Here is a 25,900-nt window from a genome sequence, read left to right on the forward strand (position 1 = left end):
CTTTGAGATCATCAAGCCCAACTGTACCTGTCCACTACTCAACCAGATCCCTAAGCACTCCCTCTACCCACTATAAATCCCTCCAGGAATGGGGACTCCACCACCTCCCTGGGCAGCCGTTCCAGTACTCGAGAGCCCATTCCACAAAGAAATTTTTCATAATGTCCAATCTGAACCTGCCCTGGCACTGATTAAGGCCATTCCCTCTTATCCTATCACTTGGGAGAAGAGACCAACACCCACCTCTCTGCAACCTCCTTTCAGGTAGTTGTAGACAGTGATAAGATCTGCCCTCAGCCTCCTCTTCTCCTTCTCCCGTTATGCCTTATTTTCGAAGGTGTGTAGACCACCATGCCAAAGTGATCTCTTGTTCCAAAGGCACATCAGGTTAGAGGGATTTTCTCAAACCTGTTCTGCTCCTCTGTTGCTTCTTGTCCTGATGTGACATCTGTGTTTATGTAACCAGCCCAGATCCCTCCCGAGAGCCCTTGACTGGCACAGCAGTGCTGGTACACTCTGCTCTGGGCTTTGTGAAGTCCTGTTTGAATTACTAAGAGGTGGAGTGCTGCACATTCCCCTAATAGCACTGACTGCATGAGAAGTGTTTCTAGTGGTTGTGGTAACTAATGAAGTGCTAATATCACTTTCATTTCTTACGTGAACTTGAGTATTTCAGTGTTCCCACCTCAAAAAAAGCACTGCTTACTTATTTCTGGGAGCATGTTTGTCACATTTCTTCCTCTCTTTGCATGAAAAGGGCTTTGCTCAAGTAGTAGAGAAAAGGCTTCAAGCTGGCTCTTCCTCGGGTCTTCCCCAAAACCCCACTATTCCTACACCAAGGCTACCTCTGACATGTGGAAATGGACATTTTGGCTTCTACAGCGCTGACCCAGAGGTGAGGAGACATCCTTGCTCCAAATGTCTAAAGCACGCATCCATCTCTGCTAATATCTGCTGGTAACTTGGTAATCAATCTGATATTCATTTGCAGAAGGTGACAATTCTTTACTCTTGTATGAGCTGTTGAAGGATTCTCACCATACTGTGGGTAACTCTAGGCTTGCTTTATTAGCAACTCAGAGTTGGGCCATCACCTCAGTGAGTGGCAAAAGCCCACATGAAATCATCAGATATTTATATACATTATCCAATAGGTATTCTTTCTTCGAAATGTTCTTGGTGTTTTTCCTTGGTGTTTTTCCATGGGCTCTCAGTTCTCTATTGTTCATTATTTTTTTTTTAAAGTCCACCTTGATAATTCGCCTCCGCTGTCTCTTTTTGGGTCTCCCTCAGGATCAATAGTTCGGGTTGATAGAGACCTTAATGATCATCCAGTTCCAACCCTGTTGCGATGGGCAGGGACACCTCCCACTGGATCAGGCTGACCAAGGCCCATCCAACCTGGCTTTGAACACCTCCAGGGTGGGGCAGCCACGGCTTGTCTGGGCAACCTGTTCAAGTGTTTCACCACTCTCATAGTGAAGAAATATGTGCTTATGTCCAGTCTAAATCTGCCCCTCTCCAGTTTATACCCATTGCCCCACGTGCTACCACTACAAGCCTTTGTAAACAGTCTCTCCCCAGCTTTCTTGTAGCCCCTTCACGTAGTGGAAGGTAGCTCTAAGATCTCCTTGGAGCCTTCTCTTCTCCAGGCTGAAAAAACCCAACTTTCTCAGCCTGCTCTCGTATGGGAAGTGCTTCAGCCCTTGGATCATCTTCGTAGCTTCCTCTGTTCCCGTTCCAACAGCTCCGTCTCCTTCTTATATTGAGGATTGCAGAACTCGACACAGGACTCCAAACGAGGTCTCACAAGGGAGGATACAGAGGGTCAGAATCCCCTCCCTCGCCCTGCTGGCCACGCTGCTTCAGATGCAGCCCAGGACACGGCTGGTTTCTGGGCTGCATGTTGCCAGCTCACGTCAAGCTTCTCATCAACCAGCAGTGATGCTTCATGTTTCTCCACTGATCATAAAAATCGCTTCTCTTCTTTCTTGAGACACTTCTATTTATTCTTTAAAACTTTTAAGGAAAACCTCAAGCAGTTCCACTAATCTTATTCTATGCCTATACTCAAAGCGATTTAACCCTTTCATCATTAGTTATCATTTAATCAAATACCTATTCTAGGCCTGACATTTTCTGCACAGCCTGTTGGTTCAGCTGAACTGGGCTCTAAACCAGCCATAGGAAGGCTCTGCATCATTGAACAGCATTCAGGGCTCTGTGTAGCTGAACAGTATTCTTAGAACTGCCCTAAGGGTTACTTTCCCAACACCAGTTCTGATCATACTCTTAGCATGATACTCTATCACTATCCCCTAGCAATAATATCTAAGTTGGACATTGATATATTCATCATACCTCCTTCTTTCCTTTAACACAAGCACAGAAAAATCAGTGCTTTAGAAAAGCAAGCACTGGTTTTCAACTTCCAGGCTGCCCTCAGCTGCTATGGAGACAGAGGCTGAGCTGCAGCATCACCACACAGCTCTGATGGTGCTTGGGCAGCAGTCAAATAACCCCATTTTCAGGGGCTACTGATTGCAAACTGCCGGTGTTCAGGTATCAAGGTTAGCACTCCCTTATGAGCTTCCCAAAAACTCCTGCCTAAACCTCCAAGGCCCAACTTCTGACCCTCACTTAAATCTGTGAGAGAGGGGCTAATGACTTCGTTAGCACCAGGACTTTGACCCCAATGACTGAGCTGAGGCTGTTTCTCTAAAGCTAACAGCAGGCATCTGCTTGTCAAATGGCGCTGCAGATCTCCTCCTCCAGCACCAGTCTCCTCTGCTCTTTGAGGTCCAAATTTGAAAGGCCAGGTCTTTAGGGTAAAAGCACAAATGCTGCCATTTTCCGAGAGGTTCAGGTCTGTTCTCATTGTGGGACCCTGAATAAATACCTCCTTCCTATCAGGCTGACTGCTTGAGCTTGGTTTATTTACTTACTGCACACTGCCTTGTCTCTCTGTGGCCTTTAATTTTTGTTATGTCTTTCGTAGAGGAAGGAAAACAGCAGGGTGGAGTGGGAGTACAGAGAAGGTGCACAGCGGGCTGAAGTCTGGGAGAGCTTTGTGAAAGCTGGGGTTAAAATAATCAATAGGACAAATAGGAACTATGAGTGAAAAGCAAGGCAAGGTGCTTTGGCACTTACTACACTGGTGGGAATCGTGCGCTTGTCTGTTACTGTCCCTTTTTTGATGAGGACAGCAAAGCTAGGCTAGACGCTGCTTCAGACTGGAGATATTTAATGATAGGGATTGCCTTTCCATCCTTTGAGAGATGAGGGCAACGTGATGAAAGCTGAGCATGACCGAGACAAAAGGCTTCTATGGAGACAAAGGTTGATCTGCTGAGCTTTATATAGGAAGCAATGATGCCTTCCTGATGGGAGCAGCAAGGTGCAGGGGCTGCAGACAACAGTTGCTCTAGACCTGCTGTCCTTCCATCCACTTTCTGAAGAAGCTCAGAACAGTCAGAATCTTCTGTACTTTCTGGTTTTTTGCCTTTCTGGTACAAAAAATCATGATTGTCCAAAATGGGTGGTTACAGAGCCAGCATCCATAACCAGCCAGGATTATATGGAATTTGACTGTGTGTTGAGTCAGGATCTGGTTTCCGAATGGACTGCACTTATGTGACTAATTCTGGACAACCAAAAATATCCACGCAAACATTCTGCATCGTCAAGTATTTCTCCATATTTGGAGCCTCTCCCAGGGTAAAGAAAAGGTTAAATTATGCCAATCATGAATGGCAGGATTGGTGCAACATTTAAAGGATAAATAACTTCCAAAGAAAATTAAGAACTTCTGGTCTAGAATAATTACTCTTGGATATACCTCTGACTTCAGTGGTTGAAAGGCTGGAAAGCAAAGAGAATAATGAAGCTTTTGAAAATACACGGGCTAAAAAAATCAGAGGTGCCGTAAGATGGAGAAACAGAGCAGTTCTCCTACTGCTCCATTAAAATCAGTGGGTGTGGGCCCAGAGCAGGAGGCAGCTCCTGGGAGAGGAAGGGATGAGAATGGAGACCCTAACAGATGTAGGAAAGAATCATAGGATAATAGAATGGTTTGAGCTGGAAAGGACCTTGAAGATCATCTAGTTCCAACACCCTGTGATGGGCAGGGACACCTCCCACTGGATCAGGGGCTCCAAGGCCCATCCAACCTGGCCTTGAACACCTCTAGGGTTGGGGCAGCCACCACTGCTCTGGGCAACCTGGGCCAGGGCCTTCCCACTCTCATCATGAAGAAATTCCTCCTAATGTCTAGTCTAAATCTGCCCCTCTCCAGTTTATACCCATTGTTCCTAGTCCTAGAGAAGAGTTTCTCCTTAGTGACTGCTGATGATAGTCCACACTGTGTCCTGTTTGCGGTGAAGTGCCAGATTTTGCAAGGAAAGAGACTCTACAGTGAAAAAGGAGAGCAGTTGTGGCTCAAACCCTGTTTTTCTGTTACCCCCTGTTCGATGTCCCCCACATCAGCAGGGACGGAGTAGATGCTGACCAGGTGGCCTTTGCAGGGTGGCTTTGGGAGACTGAGACACAGAAGGAGCTGCACAGCCATGCTTACAGCAGCACAGCCTGCATCCATCTGAGCTGCTAAATTTAGGTCTCTCCCAACAAAAGAGCATGTGCAGAGAAGCACGGGGATGAGAAATGGCTGTCATATGAGCTAGAAAAAAGAACCTGAGAGGACTGATTTACCCCTTACTGTAGGACCAAAGTCCCTGAGGATAAATACAGTGAAGACAAGATATGTACTACAGCAAGGCTGCTTTCCCTTTCTCAGGCTCACGATCTTGTCTAAGGCTGACCTTGGCAGTGCCACACGGGGTAAAACTGAAGTGGCTTTGCCTGAAGGGTTTTGACTTGAGGTGCTGAGGGGCATGGTTTAGGGATTGTTAGGAATGATTGGACTCAATGATCCAGTGGGTCCTTTCCAACCTGGTGATTCTATGATTCTATGATTCTATGATTCTATGACTCTATGACTTGAGGGTGGTACCATTTATTGGGGCAAAAAGAATGATCTTTATGAAAACAATCATTCTTACAGAAATCATGGCTGTTTGTGATGCAAAGTTCTTCAACAAGGGGGCACGATGCTGCACAAACGACGTGGGGGCAGGGGGGACAGGACTTCTTGATCAAGGCTGCTGCTGCCTGGGTGCTCCAGGCTGTCGTCCCCCTCGGTCCCCCCTTGGGGAAGCCCTTCCACAGGGCAGCATAAACCCAGATCTCAGATGCTGGCTGTGTGCTCTGAGAGCCGCTCTGTTCCCAGAGATTTGTACAGTCAATGCTGGGAAGAATGGAAGACATCGGAGCCTGCCAGGCCACCTTTCCTCGCGACAGCCTCTGCATAACCCCAAAACTGCATTTCCTAAGCGTGCCTGAGGCTCACTGGGGAACTTCTCCCTGCTCTGGATTACAACCAACTGTTTACGGAAGTGCAGAGGAGGGGAACAGGGCTGGATTGCCATCCCATCAGGCGTGTATGCAGGGGAAAAAGCTGCTCTGCATTGGGGAGTCCCACCCCGCTCCAGGGCGGGGACTTGGCCACCCAGGACACGGTGAGCAAAGCTCTCCTCATCCCTGCCAAGGTACCCGCTTGGGACAGCAGGTGAGTGCCAAACCCACCAGGGCATCCCTTTGGCGATGGGGTTGCGTGGCTGGAGGTGCCTGGGAAGGTGCCAAGCGCTGTCACTGCTTGCCAGACCGCAGTGGCTCCTTGGGAGCAGGACAGCCCTTGGCTGGGCGGGTGCCCCATCGGTACCGAGGCACCGGGGCACTGGGGCAGCCCTGGAGGGCATGGGCTTGGGCTGAGGAAGGACGGAGAGGCAGATTGTGAAAGGAGGAAGATGGCTGACTCTTCCCTGGCACAGCTAGTGCAGGTTTTGCTTTGTATTTCTGCTGTGACCAAGCTGGCACGTCCTCTCCACTGGATATTGGGGTGTGGAGAGCACAGCAGGAGGCTGGTGGGGTTGTGGGGTGGCTTTGGGTGGGTGACATGAGGTGTACAAGGCTCTGCTAGCTCAGTGTTATATTTTTATTCCTTTTGAGGGCAGTGGCCAAGCAAAGGTCGTTGTGTGGGAGGCACTGGGATATTTTGCCTGACTTGGGGCTCACCAGCAAGAAGGAGCCCCTGTCTTGAGGTGTAAACTGGGCTGGGGTCAAGGTCAATCACCCTGCTACGAGTCGCAGTGTACCCCGGGCACTTCTCCTCTCCAGAGCAGGGCCAGCTGCGGAGGAGCGGGCTGTGCCCGGCACGTTGGCAGCGGCAGAGCCGTGGAAAAGCTGATGTGGCGCAGGGCGTGGGTCTGTATCCCAGCAGCTGTGCACGAATGAAAGAACTCGTCAAACAAGCCCAGTGTTTGCCTTGCAAGGGAATAGGTCGCAAAACAGTGGTTTTCCACTCCAGATGCTAGATGTAGGACTGGCAATGTGTCTCGGATCTCAAACTTTGAGGGGAAATCCCTGTTTATATCCTGCTAAGTTTTTGGGACCTTTGTTTGCTGGGAGCTGCACGTGCTCTGTGCACAGTCAGGGAAAGGATTCAGAGCACGCCTGGATTTGAACCGGCCGGCACACACAACAGCTTCAGCTGCTTTCTGTTTTCTGAGAGATTAAATTTAATGTGGATTCAGCTTTTAGAGGACATTGATGTTGACTTATAACTGCCAGATGAGCTGATAAATCATGTCAGGAAATGTAATGCATGGCAAAAATTTGAATAATGGGAGGGATGCCTCGTGCACCTGCACCCAGGCACCTGGTCACAGCGTTTTGAGGCTGTTCTAAACCCATCCTGAAGCTGTTTTCCCTGGTTTGAGCTGCAGGCCCAGAGTTGTGTTAAGCTGCGGAGTGCTGTCAAATCTGACTGAGCAATCCCTTTCTCTCTGTACCAGCAAAGGGGGTGCCTAGGGGAGTTTTTATTCATCTACTGCCCCAGACTGAGCAGCTCACAGAGACACTTTCCCCCATGAAAGGGAGCAGGAGGGTTACAGGGACCATTGCTGGAGAACCTGGCTGAGCTGCTGGGTTCTTCCTCCCATAACTTTGGCGCCTTATTTCTCGTGGTCCCATACCCAGAAACAGGCTGGGAACAGAAAAGCAGTTGCAGGTTGCACAGTGGGGTTGGCACTGCCGGCTCTTGCAGTGACGTTTAAGCTGGATGAAGAAATTGGAATCTTCCAGTCAATATTCAATGTGACATTTCTGTTGTAATTTGATATTGCAGGAGCATTTGCCCTGAATCCAGAACACGCATCCTTTCCTTGGGCTTTGGTTTCTTTCTGCCAGCTCATTTGCACTCAGGATTTTTCTGCCTCCCACCTCTTTTTCCTTCCGTATCAGCCTTTCCTTTGCACTCTAACCAACTTGTTAAACCATCCTGCCTAATATCCCTTCTTCTGCGTACAAACCAACTGAATGGTAACGCTGTGCCAGAAAAACATCGGTGAATTCACAACCGCTGTTTCAGCATTTGGCTAAAGCAAATTAAAAAAAGTTGGCTTTTTATTTCTGTGAAAGAGAAGAACAAAGATGACTTTTCTAAAGTCTAAGTCATAATTGGACCGCTGACATCGGTAATCATATGGAAGAAAGCAAACTCGACAGCCATTGGAACAGGTCCAGAAGAGGCTACGAGGATGATCCAAGGGCTGGAGCACCTCCCATACGAGGACAGGCTGAGAGAGTTGGGGTTGTTCAGCCTGGAGAAGGCTCCAAGGAGAACTTAGAGCAGCTTCCAGTACCTGAAGGAGCTACAAGCAAGCTGGGGAGGGGCTTCTTACAAAGGCCTGGAGTGATAGGATGAGGGGCAATGGCTATAAACTGGAGAGGGGCGGATTTAGACTGGACATAAGGCGGATTTTCTTCATGATGAGGGTGGGAAGGCCCTGGAACAGGTTACCCAGAGCAGTGATGGCTGCCCCATCCCTGGAGGTGTTCAAGGCCAGGTTGGATGGGCCTTGGAGCCCCTGATCCAGCAGGAGGTGTCCCTGCCCATGTCAGGGGAGTGGAACTGGATGATCTTTAAGGTCTCTTCCAACCCAAACTATTCTATGATTCTAATAATTTTCTGTATGTTGCCTGATTGCACAGGATGTAACAACATCTGGATAGCATGGAGAGTGCTCAGGAGTGTCTGTGTGTAGCACATCTATGGCAAATGTCACACTGAGAGTTAACGTGCCTGAACAGCACTCTCTGATGCTATTCCAGATTGGTAAGGGTCATGTGTAACATGAGTGAAGACACTCCCGTTCTTGCACAACAGTCTGGGTGCATTGATAGTAACTATTAAGCACTATGAGCAGGATCAGGGAGAGCCGGCGTCAGCTGCTGGCATCACTGCTTCTGCTGAAGGGCTTGAGTCATAGAATCCTAGAATCACTAGGTTGGAAAAGACCTTTGAGATCATCAAGCCTAACCATACCTGACCACTACTAAATCATAACCCTGAGTACTTCAATTGCCCATCTTAAACCTCTCCAGAGACGGGGATTCCACCATATCCCTTGGCAGCCGTTTCAGTGCCTGAGAACCCTTTTGGTGGAGAAATCTTTCTTGACGTCCAATCTGAAGCTCCCTTGGTGCAGCTTGAGGCCGTTTCCTCTCATCCTATCACCTGTCACTTGAGAGAAGAGACCAACACCCACCTCTCTACAACCTCCTTTCAGGCAGTTGTAGAGAGTGATGAGGTATCCTCTCAGCCTCCTTTTCTCCAGGCTGAACAACCCCAGGGCCCTCAGCTGCTCCTCATAATCCTTGTTCTCTAGCCCCTTCCCCAGCTCCGTTCCCTTCTCCAGTTGCACTCCAGCCCCTCAATGTCCTTCTTGCAGAGAGGCTGAAAACCGAACCCAGTATTTGAGGTGCAGCCTACCAGTGCTGAGCAAAGGGGTAGAATCTCTTCCCTGCTCCTGCTGGCCATGCTTTTTCTGATCCAAGCCAGGTCTGTAGGCCTTCTTGGCCACCTGGGCCACTGATGCCTTATCTTCAGCTGCTGTTAGCCAACACCCCCAGGTCCTTCTCTGCCAGGCAGCTTTCCAGCTCCTCTTCCCCAAGCCTGGAGCTGCACAGGGTTGTTGTGTCCCAAGTGCGGGACCCTACTCTTGGCCTCATCCCGCTGGCCTCAGCTCATGGATCCAGCCTGTTCAGATCCCTTTGTAGAGTCTCCCTGCCCTCAAGCAAATCGATGATTCCTCCCAGCTTAGTGTCATCCGCAAACTTACTAAGGGAACATTCAATCCCTTCATCCTGGCCATTGTTAAAATATTGAATAGAACTGGACCCAGCACCATGGCCTGGACACGCGAGACCTTCAGCTCATGCTATGTTGAACTTGAGTTGCAGGGAGGTGAACCTTGTGCTAGTGCTTGACATCCTGGCCCCTGACCAGGGAAATGGGAAAGTACTTCAGGTGTGTTCATGTACAGGCTCTGTGCATGAAAACAAAATTATGAGCTGAAAAAAAAAATCCTGGGAAGATGACAAGTGAGCTGTATATAAATAGTTTTTGAGGGCTATAAAAGTCAGTTAAAACTGCCATACTGCAAGGAATTACACATAGCACCAAACTGAGGAGCTGTCGAACATGGCAGATTTTAAGTAAGAGGGCAAATAATTCTCCTGTGCCAGACTTTGAATGAGACGATCCTTTGCATACTCATCTTTGCTTAGGGATATGGTTTAGTAGTAGACAGGGATGGCTGGATTTTGTGATATCAAAGGTCTTCTCCAGCCTAGGGATTCTATGATTCTATGATCTACACCTCGATGTTGTCTCTACCTTCCATGCACTATTTGTGATGGTTGCTAGCACTGTGCAGGCACCTTCACCCTAATTCAACCTCAGGCTCTCACTTGGCAAGGTCAAAGCCATGTGTTTTGAAGGGTATAGGGATCAAGTCTATTTTCTTTGCTCCCAAGGCAACATTGTCTGCCTCTCCTTGTAGCCTCAGACAGGCTGTGACACTAGAAAAGCAATTTCTTCAATTACTACTGCTAATCTTCTGATTGTGCACCTCACTCCTGGCCCTGTGTTGTTGCAAGCCAACCTTTGTTCATTCCTTACAAAGTGGGACTGGAAACTCAGGAATGGGCATTCGGTGTTCAAGCGTTGCTTTTAGGCAGCAGAGAAATTAGATGGTACTTCCCCAGCCCCAATGACTGACAAGGGGAGGTATATTCTATTAATTATTTACCAGAAAACTAACATTACTTCTCTTTTTTATTACAGTTGTTTAATAAACAACTGGGGACACAGACAACACCAGATTGACCAAATACAAGAGCGATGGTGAGTGTGTGTGTTTTCTGTACCACGTTGTGCCAAGCAGTTGTTCTGATCCAATAAAAGTGGGGAGTGTCGCTCAGATAACGACACAGCAGGATGAAGACAGTCCTTGTCTGTCCCTTTATCGCGGGGAATTTATTGCTTCTCTCTGCTTCCTCATACAAGAGGAATGTGACCCATACAAATATGTTTTTCTGTTTGGGGAGTTAATAGGAAATCCAAACAGATAGAAGTTCAAAGAACATTAATTTCTCCAGATACACTTCCTGGGCATATTATTCTTTGGAGGTTTGGCCTGCTAGGTAGCCATCTACATGGTGTTCATCCCTCTGCCTGTTCCAGGAAGCTGACCTCACACCCATGCTTTTCACTGTTTTGAGCAAAACACCACACTTCCTTCTTCACAATGAGGGTGGTGAGGCACTTGCCCAGGTTGCCCAGGGAACTTGTGTTCAAGGTCAGGTTGGATGGGGCTTTGAGCAACCGGATCGAGTGGGAGGTGTCCCTGCCCACGGCAGGGGAGTTGGAATCTTTAAGATTCCTTCCAACTCCAACCAATCTATGATTCTGTGACTATTGTACAGAATTATGGTCCTTGGCTGCTCTTAGAGAAGTCAGGAATAGGGCTTTGGGAACAGCTTCTTGTCTGGCTTACATGGAAAACTGCTGGGAAGAAGCCCCAGCTGGACTGAACAGAGATGTTGGGCTGCTTGCCATTATCTAATTGGGAACCAAATGCACCATGGGCAGCTGTAGAGAGATATTGTCTGCTTTTACTTGTGTCCCTGTGGTTTATTTCTTATGTGGCTAGGAAGTCTCTCTGGAATGAAGAGTTTCTCTTTAGGGTAGGACGGAAGCCTGATATAAAATCACTCGTGTCTGGTGGGGGGACTTCATTTGTTGTCACTGTGTTTGCATCTTTGGAATTATGTTTTAAATTCAGCTCTACTGTATGTACACTTTGAGCCTGCCTTTGATAACTCCTCTCCTGTGGGTTTAGGCAACAATCAAGGGGGTCTCCGGTTTCAATGCTGAGGAAGAAGCACAGGCACTGAGGAAGGCTATGAAGGGATTTGGTAAGTTGGTCTCCTTCCACTGTGAAGCCCTCGTTCCCCCTCCCAAGCACTGGAAATGCTTTGTCTGGTGGTTTGTTAGAGGGTGTCCACCCCTTTGCATTACCCCACTGACCTGTGAGGGTCCTGAAAGGAATTGTATGACTTGATCAAGCTGAGATTCAGCCCAACTGGAAATCCCAGCCTCAGCCACTAAAACAACCTCGGTCGGGCTCTTGTCCTGTCTGCCGCTGGCTGGGTTGAGACACTTCTGTGCATTGACCCTGTCCCCAGTGCTCTTGAGGTTGTGTAAGGGACAGAAGATGGTTGATGGCACACTCTGGACAACAGCAAAGCATGTTTCTGGTTCTTGTGCAAGCAGCCTGACTGGTTTCCATTGGTTTCTTCCAGGCACAGATGAAGATGCCATCATCGAGATTTTGACCAAACTAAACGTTTCCCAACGTCAGCAAGTTCTGATTGCCTATAAAAGCACTATTGGCAGGGTAGGTGGTCTTCAGAGATTGGTGACTGTGGCTTTAACTAGGAGACGTAAACAACTCTGGGGTTGTACTGCTTGAGTGAAATGTGAACAAGACCCTAGTCTCCACAACAGTAAGGTTTGCACAAGCTTTCCCTGGCCATGTTTCTGGGACAGTGGGGTGGGGGATGGGGCTGGAATTAGATGATCTTTAAGGTCCCTTCCAGCTCAAACCATTTTATGATTCTATGATTTTGGTCTTGTTCACTTCAGAGCAGCTATTTTCCAAGGAGGGATGGAGCACGAAGGAAAGTGGTGAATGAGTTCGTTCTATTCTCAAAGGCTCTATCTTCTCCCAGCTCCTTTCTCCTCTTTCTGCCTTCTAGGACTTGATTGATGACTTGAAGTCTGAGCTGAGTGGGAATTTTGAAAGGGTGATCGTTGGCATGATGACTCCTACCACCATGTATGACGTGCATGAACTGAGGAGGGCTATGAAGGTCTGGAAATCTTCCTTTTATGTTGCTTAAGTCCTGGTCCATGTATGATATGGCATAACTATACATTTATTATTAATTTATTAGTAACTTATATATGATTAAAAAAAAAACCCAGTTGCACATCAAAACAGTTGTCATTATAATTTTGGATCTTGTCTTTGGAATTCCCTAGGGTGCAGGAACAGATGAAGGCTGCCTGATTGAAATTTTGGCTTCTCGCACAAATGAAGAGATTCGGCGCATTAGTGAGAACTACAAACTGCGTATGTAGAGCAAGTCATTATCTTCTAGACTGAAAAAGTCACTTGTGTGGATGTATGGACACGACAGGGTGGAGAGGGGTCTGTTAGCCTCTAGAGGTGACAAATCAGCCAGTCCAACCGAGAACCTCTGGGTTAAACAGGCATCACCAGCAGAACTGCTAAGAGCCTCAAGGGTTTGAATTGCATCCAGAAACTGAACCAGTGTAAATAAAATGGGATGAGGTGTTTACATCTGTCAGTTGGATTTGTCCATGTGTGGGTCTGTTGCCAGTTCTATACTGGCTGTGCCGCTTAATTTTGCCCCATAGCACTCAGTATAGTGGCTGGACTGCTGTAATGATAGCCACAAAGGCCAACAGCATCCTGCCTTGGATCAGCCATGGTGTGGACAGTAGGAGCAACAAGCGATCAGCCCTCTCTCCTCGGCACTGGTGAGGCTGCGCCTCAAATCCTGGGTTCAGTTCTGGGCCCCTCACTCCAAGAAATACCTTGAGGGTCTGGAACGCATCTGGAGAAGGGAAAGGAGCTGGGGAAGGGGCTGGAGAGCAGGGGTTCTGGGAGTGGCTGAGGGACCTGGGGCTGTTTAGCCTGGAGAAGAGGTGGCTCTCACAGCTCCTGGAAAGTAGGTTGTGGTGAGGTGGGTGCTGGGCTCTGCTCCCAAGTAACAAGCAATAAGACAAGAAGAAATGGCCTCAGCTTGCACCAGGGAGGTTTAGATTGGACGTCATGAAAAATTTCTTCATGAAAAGGGATGCCAAGCATTGGAACACACTGTACAGGGAGCGGTGGAGGGATGGTTAGAGCCTGAGCGGAGTTATTTACTAAGGGCTGGCAAATGTTGTGCACAAACATTGCTCAGAGCATGGATCTGTTACTAAGATGACATACGTGTGTGTGCTCTTGCTAGAATACGGCCGTGCCCTTGAGGAGGACATTGTCTCTGACACCTCTTGCATGTTTCGAAGAGTCCTGGTGTCCCTCGCAACAGTAAGTCTGGACTACGGAAAATAGGGACAAATCTTCCCATTGCTGATGAACATGCTTCTCACTTCCCTGATGAAGTGTATCTGGCTGGCTTTTATTTCATCTCTCTTGCATTTCCCCTGGCCTGCATTTCAACCCCAGCTGCAGGGAGAGGAGGTTGACTCTGAGCATATATTAGTGCCATGTGCTGGTTTTAAACTGGCTCTGTTTGTAAGCTACTATTCAATTTTAAGGATCCATTATGTGTTTTTGTGACTTGTTTTGAATGGGAAATTTGCAGAACTTGCTTCCTTTTGTTGCTCTGGTGAGATGAGTTTTTCATTCTTCTGTCTCCACAGGGAAACAGAGATGAGGGAACATATGTGGATGATGCCCTTGCTCAACAAGATGCTCAGGTATGTAGCATTTTGCTGCCTTGCAAGAATCATCTGGTTCTGTATACATGAGCCATGGGGAATCCCTGCTTTTGCTAGACATTTTTCCCAAGGTAGACCAGTAAGCCTGATGCTACTCCAGACAGCAGCATCCTGGGTGAAGATCTCACCTCTACTCTCTGTTTTGACCCTTAGAAAAGCTTCTTTGCTGTGGTGATTCAGCTGGTGAAATGGGGATTGTGGTTCCAGCCTTTTTTGCAGCTCGGTCCTGGGAGGTCTCTAGGGCAGTTGGGAGGGGAGATGATGTTTCAGTTGAGAGTTGCTGTGCTTGGTAGGTATTGGAAAATACCTGTGACCCAGACAAGGCACAGGTCAGTGGTGCTCGAACACCAAGGAAGAAAACATCTCAAGTTATATGCACATCTTCTCAGTCAGCCTTCCTTTGTCTGTTCGTAATGTCTTCAAGTGCCTGTACGAAGCTGGGGAGAAGAGGTGGGGAACGGATGAGGTGCAGTTCATGTCCATCCTCTGCACAAGGAACAGATTCCACCTCCTGAGAGGTAGTACTCTCCTGGTATCCTGGATTTTTGTCCTTGTTTGGGAGTGATACTTCTGCAGGTGCTTTATGCTTGTTCATTAACTGATTGTGAACTTTTCCTGAGACAGCAGGTGTCCTACAGCCCAGTTGCATTCCATTTTTTCAGACTATTTTGTCCCCTTCTGAGCCAAAAAGAGACTTGAGAAAAACATCAGCACAACTCATTCCAGGCTGTAAACTGGAGTTCATTATCTGACTCCCACTGGGGCAGAGAGGAAGAGAAGCGAAGCATTTAAACTGCCCTCGTTAACTAGCAGTTCTTGGAGATGCTGCCAGCAGTGGTGGGCCAATTAGCAAGACAGCTGATAATTAAAATTAATTATTTCTGTAGGGCAGCCCTGATTTAGCTTACACTGTCAGAATTATGGTACAATGTTCGTGCAGAGTATGAGGAGCTTGATCTTGCAAAGTGATCCTTGGAGACCACACACTCTGTGCCCTGAAACACTCACTTGCTCTTCTCATCCCTGACTCCTTCTCCTAGTTTTTGACGCCTACAGAGGGATTGCTAATAAGGACATAACAGACAGCATCAAATCTGAGATGTCAGGAGATCTCGAAGATGCTTTGTTGGCTGTGGGTGAGTTCCCTGCTTTGAAACTTCGACTACAACAAATAAATAATTAGGGATATTGTATCTTGCCCCGGCCGCTTGTCATCTTTGCAAGCCGCGGTGTTTTAGGCTTTGCAGGTACAATCAGGTGAGAAAGCTCTGTGCTTTATATATTGTTTGCTTTCCCAAACGATGTCCTGGTAGCTGACTTTTGCTGTCAGGAAGCATGACTGTCTTAAGGAAACCAGTCCCGTGCACCGAGCCCTCCCTTTCCAGCAGGTCACTGACTACGGGCGTCTGCGTTGCGCTTGCTGTTCATGGACCCTGAGCTGCATCTTTGCAAAACAAACACTTTCCCTGAGAAAGTATTGGGAAGGTTTGGAAGCCCCTGGCTTAGGTTGGAAAAGAGCTTTGGGACCATCAACTCCAACCATGCCTGTCCACTAAGTCATGTCCCCAAGCACCTCATCTACCCGCCTTTTAAACCCCTCCAGGGATGGGGACTTGACCACCTCACTGGCAGCCATTCCAGTGCCTGAGAACCCTTTCTGTGAAGAAATTTTTCCTAACGTCCAATTTAAACTTCCCCTGACTCAGCTTGAGGCCATTCCCTCTTGTCCCATCACCTGTCACCTGGGAGAAGAGACCAACACCCACCTCTCTGCAACCTCCCTTTAGGTAGTTGTAGAGAGTGATGAGGTCTCCCCTCAGCCTCCTCTTCTCCAGGCTAAACAACCCAAGGTCCCTCAGCCGCTCCTCATTATGTTCTTATTGACCTGGATCCTCTTGTTCTTGTCTCCCTCACAGTCAAGTGTATGCGAAATAAACCTGCGTATTTTGCTGAAAGATTGTACAAATCCATGAAGGTAAAGAGCTTTTGAGTGACATTCCTCTTCCCCTGCACCTTGCTTCTCCGTGCTGAGTCCATCGCACGATGGCAATCATGAGAGAAACTGTGGTTGACTGAGAACTAAGAATGTCTGAGCTTTTGCGTGGAAGCTTGGACCAATGTTGGCAGTGAGCTGCTAGTGGCCAATAAAGCTTAAAAGCTCTGATTGGGAAGAGAACCCATAGAAAAACAAGTGATAAAACCTGATTGATTTATCCAAAAGGCTTTGCAGTTGGACATGGCTGGTTTATCTCCTCAGGGCTTGGGAACAGATGACAACACGCTGATCCGAGTGATGGTGTCCCGCTCTGAAATAGATATGCTGGACATCAGACGGGAATTCCTGACCATGTATGGGAAATCGCTCTACTCCTTCATTAAGGTGAGTGTGGCAGTGGAAGAAGCAATGAGTTGGATTTGCTGAGTGGCTGAAAGGAGACTGATACGAGAAGTAGTTACTATTACAAAAAAAGTGGTATATTTTGATTTAAGATAAAGTTTCATCTAACTAATAGTGTTTTTTGAAAGTTAGAAAGAATGTCTCTCTGACAGCGTGTTTTCTGTCAAACAGTGTTTTTCCATGCACTCTTCACTCTTCAGAGATGATAATGTCTTGTGTTCTGTATGATCTGTACTCAACAGATGTGTCTTCTAAGATCACCTCTGTTTGCAGCCTTCCCCTCTCTCAAATGCAAGGTTGGGCAGAACTGGCTCCAAAGCTCCAAATTAGCAAGAATTTTGACTGTTGTGAAGCTCATAATAACATTAAAATTCTCAGAAATTAATAGAATATGCATAAGAGTTCTGGGAAAATTTGTACATATGCAGGGTAGTGAGAAATATTGTGGAACAGCTTTTGTCTTGTTGCACATGATTGATGGAGACCCCTCACTCCTGTTGCCCAGGCTGATAAAGGATGCTCGCTTTCTAAAACTCCAAAATCATAGAAACCTAGAATAGACTCCTAGAATAGTTTGGATATAGAATAGAATAGGAGACTAGAATATATATAGTCTCACATATATATAATAATAGAATATGAGAATAGAATATAGTCATAGAATAGAAAATGACTTTTAGAGTTTATTTTCCTGCATTTTTGGTATCAAGACAGGTCCCCACCTGACTCACGTCGGGTATTTTAGAGGAGCTGTAATTCCGGAGACTTACATACTGAAAAGGTTCCTGACTGCTCTTAGTTCCTAAACAGTCAAAGCAGATACCAAACCTACAACAAACTGTACGTGCTGGAAAGTATCCAGCCTTGTGTGGAGCTGTAAACCAAATTGTGTTTCTTTTTGCTTTCTAGGGAGACTGCTCCGGAGACTATCGGAAAGTCCTGCTCCGACTCTGTGGTGGGGAGGATTAGCCTCCTTGATGGGAGCAGCTGATCGTAGGGATCTCATTCTTTTCCATTTTCCCTAAATACCTTATTAATTGCTAGGATCATTGTCTTAAGATCGTTAATGCTCTGGTTGGGTAATGGCCATTCTGGTTGACCCATTTGATATGCTTTTATGCTTGAAACACCCATTTGTCTACTAATTTGGCTAGCAAAGCCCATCTTAAACAGAGTGCTGTAACCAAATATGTAAAAGCTAAATTGTTTCCTGATGAGCTGTGCCTTTGCCATTGCATTCATCAGCAAAATTGACCAACCAAAGCAAACTGGGACACAGAACAGGAGGGACTGCACAGGGAAAATTCACCTTGTCAACATACAGAGAATGCAGAACGCAGGCTTGCTTCAGTTTTTGCAAGATAATTTAGAATCACTTGGTTGCAAAAGACCTTTAAGATCATCAAGCTCAACCGTACCTGTCCACTACTCAACCAGATTCCTAAGCACTTCCTCTGCCCGTCTTTTAAACCCCTCCAGGGATGGGGACTCCATGACCTCCCTGGCAGCTGTTCTAGTGCCCAAGAACCCTTTCCACGAAGAAATTTTTTCCTGATATCCAATCTGAACCTGCTTTGGCACAACTTGAGGCCATTTCCTCTCGTCCTATCACTTGCTACTTGGGTGAAGAGACCACCACCCACTTCACTATGACCTTTTTCAACCACAAAGCAGTCAATCATCTAAAATTCAAGTGTATCTAGATCTTAACTCGCCTTCTGCTAGCGCAGAGCATTAAGAGCCTGGCTGCCCTTCCATCAGTGGTGGAGGAGATGTCCGTGGTGCCATCAGAGAGAACTCCTGCTACCCTGGTCACTGGCCAGCCCCCAGTCTGCCTGCCTTGCCTCAGGGCTACATTACAAACCCTTCCTCTGGATGAAGTGATGCCTTTGGAATGGTGCCTTTTAAGGAAAGACTTGTTCCCAAATCCACATCTTCACAGCTCCTCAGGTCTCCCAGTGCTGGCTGGTTGGAGTCCTAGGTAACGCTGCCCTTAAGAGGGTCTGGTTTTGGTCCATGCCTGCCTTGCTCTGCCACACTGACCTCTAGGAGAGACTTTTCCCTCAACCCCTGCCCAACTGCCTGCTAAGCTGGGTGTTGTTTTCACTATAAAAACATGGTTCTTGTTCTGCTCAGCTGTTTTTATTCCTGTAGCTGGTATAGAGCCTGCTTTGAGGGCATCACACCAAGGTGAGAAGGTACAAACACCAATACAGCCTACACCAATCGTCGCTGTCTGTGCTGTAGCTGGAGAAACCGTCCTTAGTTCTGGGGAGAGGAGCAGGTCTTTTTCCAGTTCTGCTGAAGCTTCCGCTCAGGGAAACAAAACTTGCCTTACCCAATGTGACAGGCTGAGGGATGCGCTCAGGCTGGGCTCTGCGTTCAAACGCCTTGCGTTGCACTGCTGATTATTAAAAGTGGATAAACAATTCATTCTGTACTTTGACCATGACTGTGTGTTCTGGGAGAGGGGATCATAGAATCATGGAATGTCTCTATAGGCCATCCAGTCCAGCCCGCTGCAGGAGCAGGACATCCACAACCAGATCAGGTTGCTCAGAGCCCTATCCAACATGACCTTGAATGTTTCCAGGGGCATCCACTGCCTCCCTGGGGAACCTGTGCCAGTGCCTCAACACCCTCAGTGTAACAAATTTCTTCCTTATATCCAGTCTAAATCTCCCCTCCCTTAGTCTAAAAACTGTCCTGTCACAACAGGCCTTGCTAAAAAGTCTGTCCCCAGCTTTCCCGGAGCCCCTTTCTGTACTGGAAGCTACCCTAAGTCTCCCGTAGCCTTCTCTTCTCCAGGCTGAACAACCCCAACTCAGCCTGGCCTCGTATGGGAGGTGCTCCAGCCCTTGGATCATCTCCGTGGCCTCCTCTGGATCTTTGAGCCCAACTCCTGTCCCTGCACAGGACACCCCGACATTCACACCGTGTGTCTGAGGGTGTTGGCCAAACACTTCTGGAATATTGCCAGGCTTGGGGCCATGACTGCTTCCCCAGGAGCTGTTCCCAGGCTTCACCACCCTCTAGGGCAAGAAATGGGAAATACCTCTTTTTCTCCTCCCTATCAGCTGCATGGGGAGCTGCTGCAAGGTGATGTCTGCCAGCTCCCCCTTCCCAGAGCAGAGCCAGGGCTACGGAACACCTCCATTGGGAATGAAGGAACCTGCTGCCGCAGCTCTGGACCTGGTCTTCTCACAGTGTGGTAAAGGATTCATCCAGCACTGTGTCTGTGCAGCTGGGGCAGCGCTGGGGGGTGGGCTCGCTGCTCCCACCAGCAGCTCCACACTCGCAGGTTCCGCTCAGCTGAGGCTGTGCTATGGGTTCGGTACCACTCAGTGCTCTGGTGGTACTCAGCAGTCTGGTACTGCTCAGCACTGTGGGTTCGGAACCACTCGGTGCTGTGAGTTCAGAACCACTCGGTGCTGCAGGTCTGGTACTGCTCGGCACAATGGTTTTGGTATTGCTCAGTGTTGTGGTTTGAGAACCGCTCGGTGCTGCAGCTCTGGTACCACTCAGCACTGTGGGTTCAGAACAACCCAGTGCTACAGAATTACACAGAATCACCAGGTTGGAAAGGACCCACTGGATCATCGAGTCCAACCATACAGGTCTGGTACTGCTCAGTTTGGAGGGTTTGGAACCTCTCTGTGCTGTGAGTCTGGTACCGCTCAGCACAGCATGTTCAGAACTGCTTGGTGCTGCAGGTCGGGTACCACTCGGAACAGCGGGTTCGGAACTACATGGTGTTGCGGGTTCGGCACTTTCAGGGCTGCAGGTTCGGAACCACTTGATGCTGCAGGTTTGGAACCACGCGGTGCTGCAAGTCTGGTATCACTTGGCACAGCGGGTTCAGAACTCTCGGCACTACAGGTCTGGTACTGCTCAGCACTGCAGGATCAGAACCGCTTGGTGCTGTGGGTCTATTACTGCTTGGTGCTGAGGATTCAGTACTGCTTGGTGCTGCAGGTTCAGAACCGCTCGGTGCTGCAGGTTTGGAACTGCTCGGTGCTGTGGCTCTGGCCCCACTCAGTACAGAGGGTTTGATACCTTGGTGCCTGATGCTCGGTTCGGAACCGCTCAGTGCTGTGGGTCCCGTACCACTTGGCACGACAGATCCAGAACTGCTCAATGCTGTGATTCTGGTACCACTCAGCACGGTGGGTTTGGAACTGCTGGTTTTGAAGGTTCAGAACCACTTGGTGCTGCAGGTCCCTTCCAACCCAACCATTCTTTGATTCTATGAATCTGTGCATGAACGAATGCACTATGAAAATGTCCATTTAATAACACAGATATCACCTGTTTGAAAACTTCAATTAACTCATTAAATCATTAACTAACTCATTAATTTGTTTGGGTTTCCTAGTGGATGTTCCTTCAGCTCATGCCTTCTTGGAATGGGCCTTTGGGACAGCTTTAACCACAGCCGATGCCTGTTTGCCGAGCGTAGGAAAGGTGGGATTAATTGCCATGGCCTTGGCTGATGGGAGATGGGGGTTAGAAGTTAAATACGTGTCTCCCACCACTTCTGAACTTTCTCCCATGTTCTCCTGAAAGGCTTTGCCTCTTCCAGCTTCCCCAGCACTGGACCCTCAACACTGAGAGCTTTTTCACTGTTTTGTCCACACATTTCCAAGTGAGCAGATGGTCCCTGTTTGTGCTTTGTTGCTTTTGCAGTTGTTCAGTCAGGGTGAGCTTTTGTCCCTGTCTCAACAGAGGGCACTGATGTGTCTCCAAAGGGGAAAAATTTGGTCACAGGTTATTCTAGTGTGCAGATAAGCTGGGTTTTGCTATGGGCAGGGACACCTCCCACTGGATCAGGGGCTCCAAGCCCCATCCAACCTGGCCTTGAACACCTCCAGGGATGGGATAGCCACCACTTCCCTGGGCAACCTCTTCTAGTGCCTCACCACCCTCATACTGAAGAAATTCTTCCTTATATCTAGTCTAAATCTGCCCTCAAAATCCAGATGGAGATCCATGACAAATGGTGTCCCTTAGAGGTCTGTACTGGGATGAGTGCTGTTTAATATCTTCATCAATGATATTCACAGTGAGATCAAGTGCACCCTCAACAATTTTGCAGATCACACGAAGATGAGTAGTGCAGATGCCACACTGGAAGGACGGGTTGTCATCCAGAGGGACTTAGACTGGAGAAGTGGGGGTGTGAGAACCTCATGAGGTTCAACAAGGCCCTTAAGAGCAAGGTCCTACACCTGGATCGGGGCAATCCCCAGTTTCAATACAGAAATGGGGATGATGTGATTGAGAGCAGCCCTGAGGAGGAGGACTTGGGATGCTGATCGATGGGAAGCTCGACATGAGCCGGCAACGTGCACTCGCAGCCCAGAAACCAACCGTGTCCTGGGCTGCAACCAAAGCAGCGTGGCCAGCAGGGCGAGGGAGGGGATTGTGCCCCTCTGTTCCTCTCTTGTGAGACTCATCTGGAGAATTGTGTCCAGATCTGGAATCCTCAATGCAAGAAGGAGATGGAGCTGTTGGAATGGGTCCAGAGGAGGCTACAAAGATGATCCGAGGGCTGAAGCACCTCCCATACGAGGACAGGCTGAGAAAGTTGGGGTTGTTCAGCCTGGAGAAGAGAAAGCTCCGAGGAGATCTTAGAGCAGCTTGAGTACCTGAAGGGGCTACAAGCAAGCTGGGGAGGTGCTGTTCACAAAGGCCACGAGTGATAGGATGAGGGGCAATGTGTACAAACTGGAGAGTGGAAGATTTACACTGGACATAAGGAGGAATTTCTTCACCATGAGAGTGGGGAGGCCCTGGCCCAGGTTGCCCAGATAAGCCGTGGCTGCCCCATCCCTGGAGGTGTTCAAGGCGAGGTTGGATGGGCCTTGGAGCCCCTGATCCAGTGGGAGGTGTCCCTGCCCATGGCAGGAGGTGGAACTGGATGATCTTTAAGGTCCCTTCCAATGCAATCTATTCAATGATTCTATGATTCTAAATCTGCCCCTCTCCAGTTTTACCCATTGCCCCTAGTCCTAGGCTAGTCCCTGGTTAGGCCTGGCTTTCCCCTGAGTTTAGCCGAGCAACTGCTGCACACGTCAGCAACTCAGCTGAGAAGTGAGCAGGTCTCTTGCTTTCATGTCCGAGCAAAACCTGTTCAGCTCCCTGACTGTTTCCTAATGACGTACCCATGACAGTGTAAACACGTGTGACTGCAAGCTCTGCTTATCTGTCGCCTGAACCTTACCCAGGGCTGCGATGCCTCAGGCAGAGGGGCAAAATTTACACATGGTACGGCTGGGGGTGGCGAGGTAAGTCTTGGACACCTTCCTCTTCACGTGTTCCCTGGAAAGACAGATCCCACCTTTCTGGGAGGAGGAAAGGCTTGTTATAGAATCCACCAGGTTGGAAAAGACCTCTTGGATCATCGAGTCCAACCATTCCTATCTGCCACTAAACCATGTCCCTGAGCACCTCGTCTGCCCGTCTTTTAAATACCTCCAGGGATGGGGACTCCACCCCCTCCCTTGCGATGCCGAAGGGCTGGTGCTGGAGGTACCGGGGGAGTTGGCACCAGCCCGATGTTCCTGGTGCTCTCCTGAGGGAGAGTGACCATACACCAGGAGGGGAGGGAAGGTGGGGTTCAAGGGCTCCACACCAGAAACACAAAGAGACGAGGCTCATGGATAGGAGGTTTATTGGGTTCTATCACTGATAAATACAAAAAGGCCAAAGCGGTTCTGTACTGGAGGTGGTGGATCTGAGACGCTCCACTGTTTTCAGATACAAAAAGTATAAACCGGGAGTGAACTTTGCAAAATGGGCGAATTTAGTCAAAACAAGCTGGATGCTGGAGTGACCTCTGCTCTGCTGTAGGAAACATTGACCAGAGTCCACCAAGTCTTTCTGGGGCTGCTGCATAGCCAAGCTGATGCACTGGGTGAAGAAAATTAACGTGGGTGATGAAAATCATTAAGCCCACCTCTACCAGGCTTCAGCTGCCAACAGGAAACCGGTACAAGACACTACAGAGCAGACACGGTGTGTTCAACGTGAAAGAGTTCTTATTGTTAACATCAGGCTACGTGGCTCTCACTTCAGCAGTGATGGGAGTAGCGCAGGGTTATTCCTCGGGCTGTGTTTCCACAGGTGCACTCGGACCAGAAACAATTGCTAAAGATAAGAAACTGCATTCAAGTGTTTCTTGTTGGACTGGGCTGTTTACAGAGAAGTGGAATCTGTCCCACACGTGGTTCAAACCATTTGCAATATTGAACTGGGGTCCCAGACTGCCCCTCTGGCTGGTGGAAACACCAGGCTGTTCCTGCCTGGGGAAAGGGTTGGGGCTCTCTCAGCCTTGAAATGGAGCAAAAGAAAAGAATCTGTCTAGCAAAAATGAGTAAAAGAAACAGAATTGAGAGTGTTCTTTCAGACCAGTGTCTCTAAACTGCAGATGAGCTTAGCCCATGGGAGGAAAAAACCCTTTAAAAGCCTTGGTGCCGCTGGAAAAAAAGGTGGTGAGAGCTGGGCAGAGCTGACAGAGCTCGGTGCCTGTGCTGACACCCAACCTTCTCCCTTCCTTTCCTGGAGGACCCAAGGCAGCGATGGGTGGGAAGAGCCCCTTTCGGAGCCAGAACACCAACCGAGACCAAGTGGAGAGCCTAAGACCATTGGTGGGCATGTGGACAGGGGACATGCTCACTTTCCCCTCCCTGTTATGAGCCACTTGATGTGAAACCAAGTGCGAATAATCAGGAGTTAAGTGGGTGCAAACCCCCGGTGGAGGGGCTGGGCAGGCAGAGCGGCTCCTCCAGCGGGAGAACGGCTCGGGCACCTCTTGCTCCAGTCTGGAGGCAGAGATAGGGCCGTTATCAGCCCCTTGGGGAGAGCTGCAGGTGAGGGCGTGGGGACGGGCGACCAAAGGGCTTTGCTGCAGCAACCACTCCTGTTTCCCAGTAGAAACTGTGCCCTGCTGCCTGCAGAAACCACTCCTGACTCCCTACAGAAACCAAGGCCCCATTCCCTGCTCTGCTCTCCCACTGCAGCCTGGCTTCTGCTCCTCCTTCCCTTCCTCAGGCATCTCTCCAGGCCCTCTGCTCCTTCACAACCCTGCTTAGCTCCTCGTCCCCTCCTACGTGTCCCAACCGGGCTAACAGAGCCGCACGTCCCTCCTGTGTCCCCGCTGTCCCACCGCGAGCAGGGACTCCCCTTGTGTTGGGCTTGGACCAGCATCCTCTCACCAAATCAAAGGCTGATGCTCCATCCCTTTCCCAAAACAAGCCTCCTCCAGAGCCGCCCTGCAATTCCAGGGACTGGGAAGCAGGGATGCGCTCTCCCTCTTCCTTCTCAGCCATGCAATCCTCCCTACTCTAAAATCCCCCTTGAAAACATCCCCCCAGCACAGTCCCTGTCCCATCAGCATCCCAGCTGCTCCCACAGCCCCGGCCACCCTCAGCTCCTCCAGCCCAGCAGCGGCTCCAGGGCGAGTGGAGGCCAAAATCACCAATTCCACCCTTTCAGCCTTGTTTTGCTGCCAGCAGTGATGTTTTTGTGTGGCAGAAAGGGTGGAAATTCAACAACACGTTTAACTTGTGGCACTAAAAGCTACTGCAGCAACAGAGCCCTGAGGCCACCGGTCTCCTCCATCTCATACAGAAAAATAAGCCCAATTTGCTTCATATATATATATATATATGAATATATAAATATCTCTATATATATAAATGGCAGAGGAAGCGCTGCGCGGGGCTATAGCGTGGTCTCACTGCCCATGTCCCGGGGCTGTTTTTCGGTGTCGGTGTCCTCGTAGTCTGACTCCATCTCTATCTTCACCTGGGGCACAGCACAGATGGGGTTTCGGGAGTAGTTAAATGCGGGAGACGATGGGCATGAGATCTTCAGGTGAAGCGTAATACTGTGGAGGAGGAGGAGGGGAGAGGGAAGTGAACATCCAGGTGTGGGCACCCACATTCCAAAGCCACCCCGGCACCCCCAGAAAGGGCTCTGGTTGACACTACCCCAGTCTGAATACATAAACCCAGGTTATTTTGCCTTTAAGGTGGACAATTTGCAGAATTCACAGCTGCAGGTGGAGAATAATCCCAGGCTTTCAGGATTCAGACATACATCCCAATCCTAAAAAATCCCTGTGGCTGTTACCCAGAGGCATTTTTATTGCACTAAACCCTCTCGTGCCATGTGCTTGATGTGTCATGCCACGCATCCCTGCCAGCGAATAAACCCACCCGAAATACAGAGAGATGGTGCCAAAATACACTCAGAAATCTCAGAAATGCCCAAGGATGATGGGAAGCGGCTGGAACGAGGAAGGCTCAGCCAGGGGCATCGTCAGCGACCCCAAAGATGTTCCCCGTGGCGGGTGCTGTTCCCCCGGGGCTGGGGGAGTCCCTTCGGTGCTGTTTACCTGCGATCCATGTCTGAACCATTCGGGGAGGAATCAGAACGCAAAGCTCCAGGTGGAGGACCTCTTTCCTGAGGGGACATGGAGGTGAAACACTTCCCAAATGAGG

At 48.9% G+C, this 25,900-nt stretch overlaps 2 protein-coding genes across 2 annotated transcripts in view; one reads left to right on the top strand and one right to left on the bottom strand.

Annotated features, from left to right (window-relative positions):
• Positions 1–5,265: 5,265 nt before the first annotated feature.
• ANXA4 (annexin A4) lies at positions 5,266–18,825 on the top strand. Its single transcript, XM_009569675.2, has 13 exons — positions 5,266–5,623; positions 10,244–10,303; positions 11,301–11,376; positions 11,764–11,858; positions 12,220–12,333; positions 12,506–12,596; positions 13,504–13,583; positions 13,919–13,975; positions 14,421–14,514; positions 15,037–15,132; positions 15,913–15,971; positions 16,254–16,376; positions 17,304–18,825. The coding sequence occupies exons 2-13, from the start codon at positions 10,301–10,303 to the stop codon at positions 17,361–17,363; spliced, it is 948 nt and encodes a 315-aa protein (XP_009567970.1). The 5' UTR covers positions 5,266–5,623; positions 10,244–10,300; the 3' UTR covers positions 17,364–18,825.
• A 4,243-nt stretch (positions 18,826–23,068) lies between these two features.
• LOC104067020 (electrogenic sodium bicarbonate cotransporter 4) overlaps positions 23,069–25,900 on the bottom strand; it is a 33,217-nt gene continuing 30,385 nt past the window's right edge. The window contains 2 exon segments of the mRNA XM_054088835.1: positions 23,069–25,284; positions 25,795–25,862. Of these exon segments, the coding sequence (XP_053944810.1) occupies positions 25,119–25,284; positions 25,795–25,862 (234 nt within the window). The 3' untranslated portion in view covers positions 23,069–25,118.

This window comes from Cuculus canorus, chromosome 26 (assembly GCF_017976375.1).
Source record: "Cuculus canorus isolate bCucCan1 chromosome 26, bCucCan1.pri, whole genome shotgun sequence".
NCBI classification, from domain to species: Eukaryota; Metazoa; Chordata; class Aves; order Cuculiformes; family Cuculidae; genus Cuculus; species Cuculus canorus.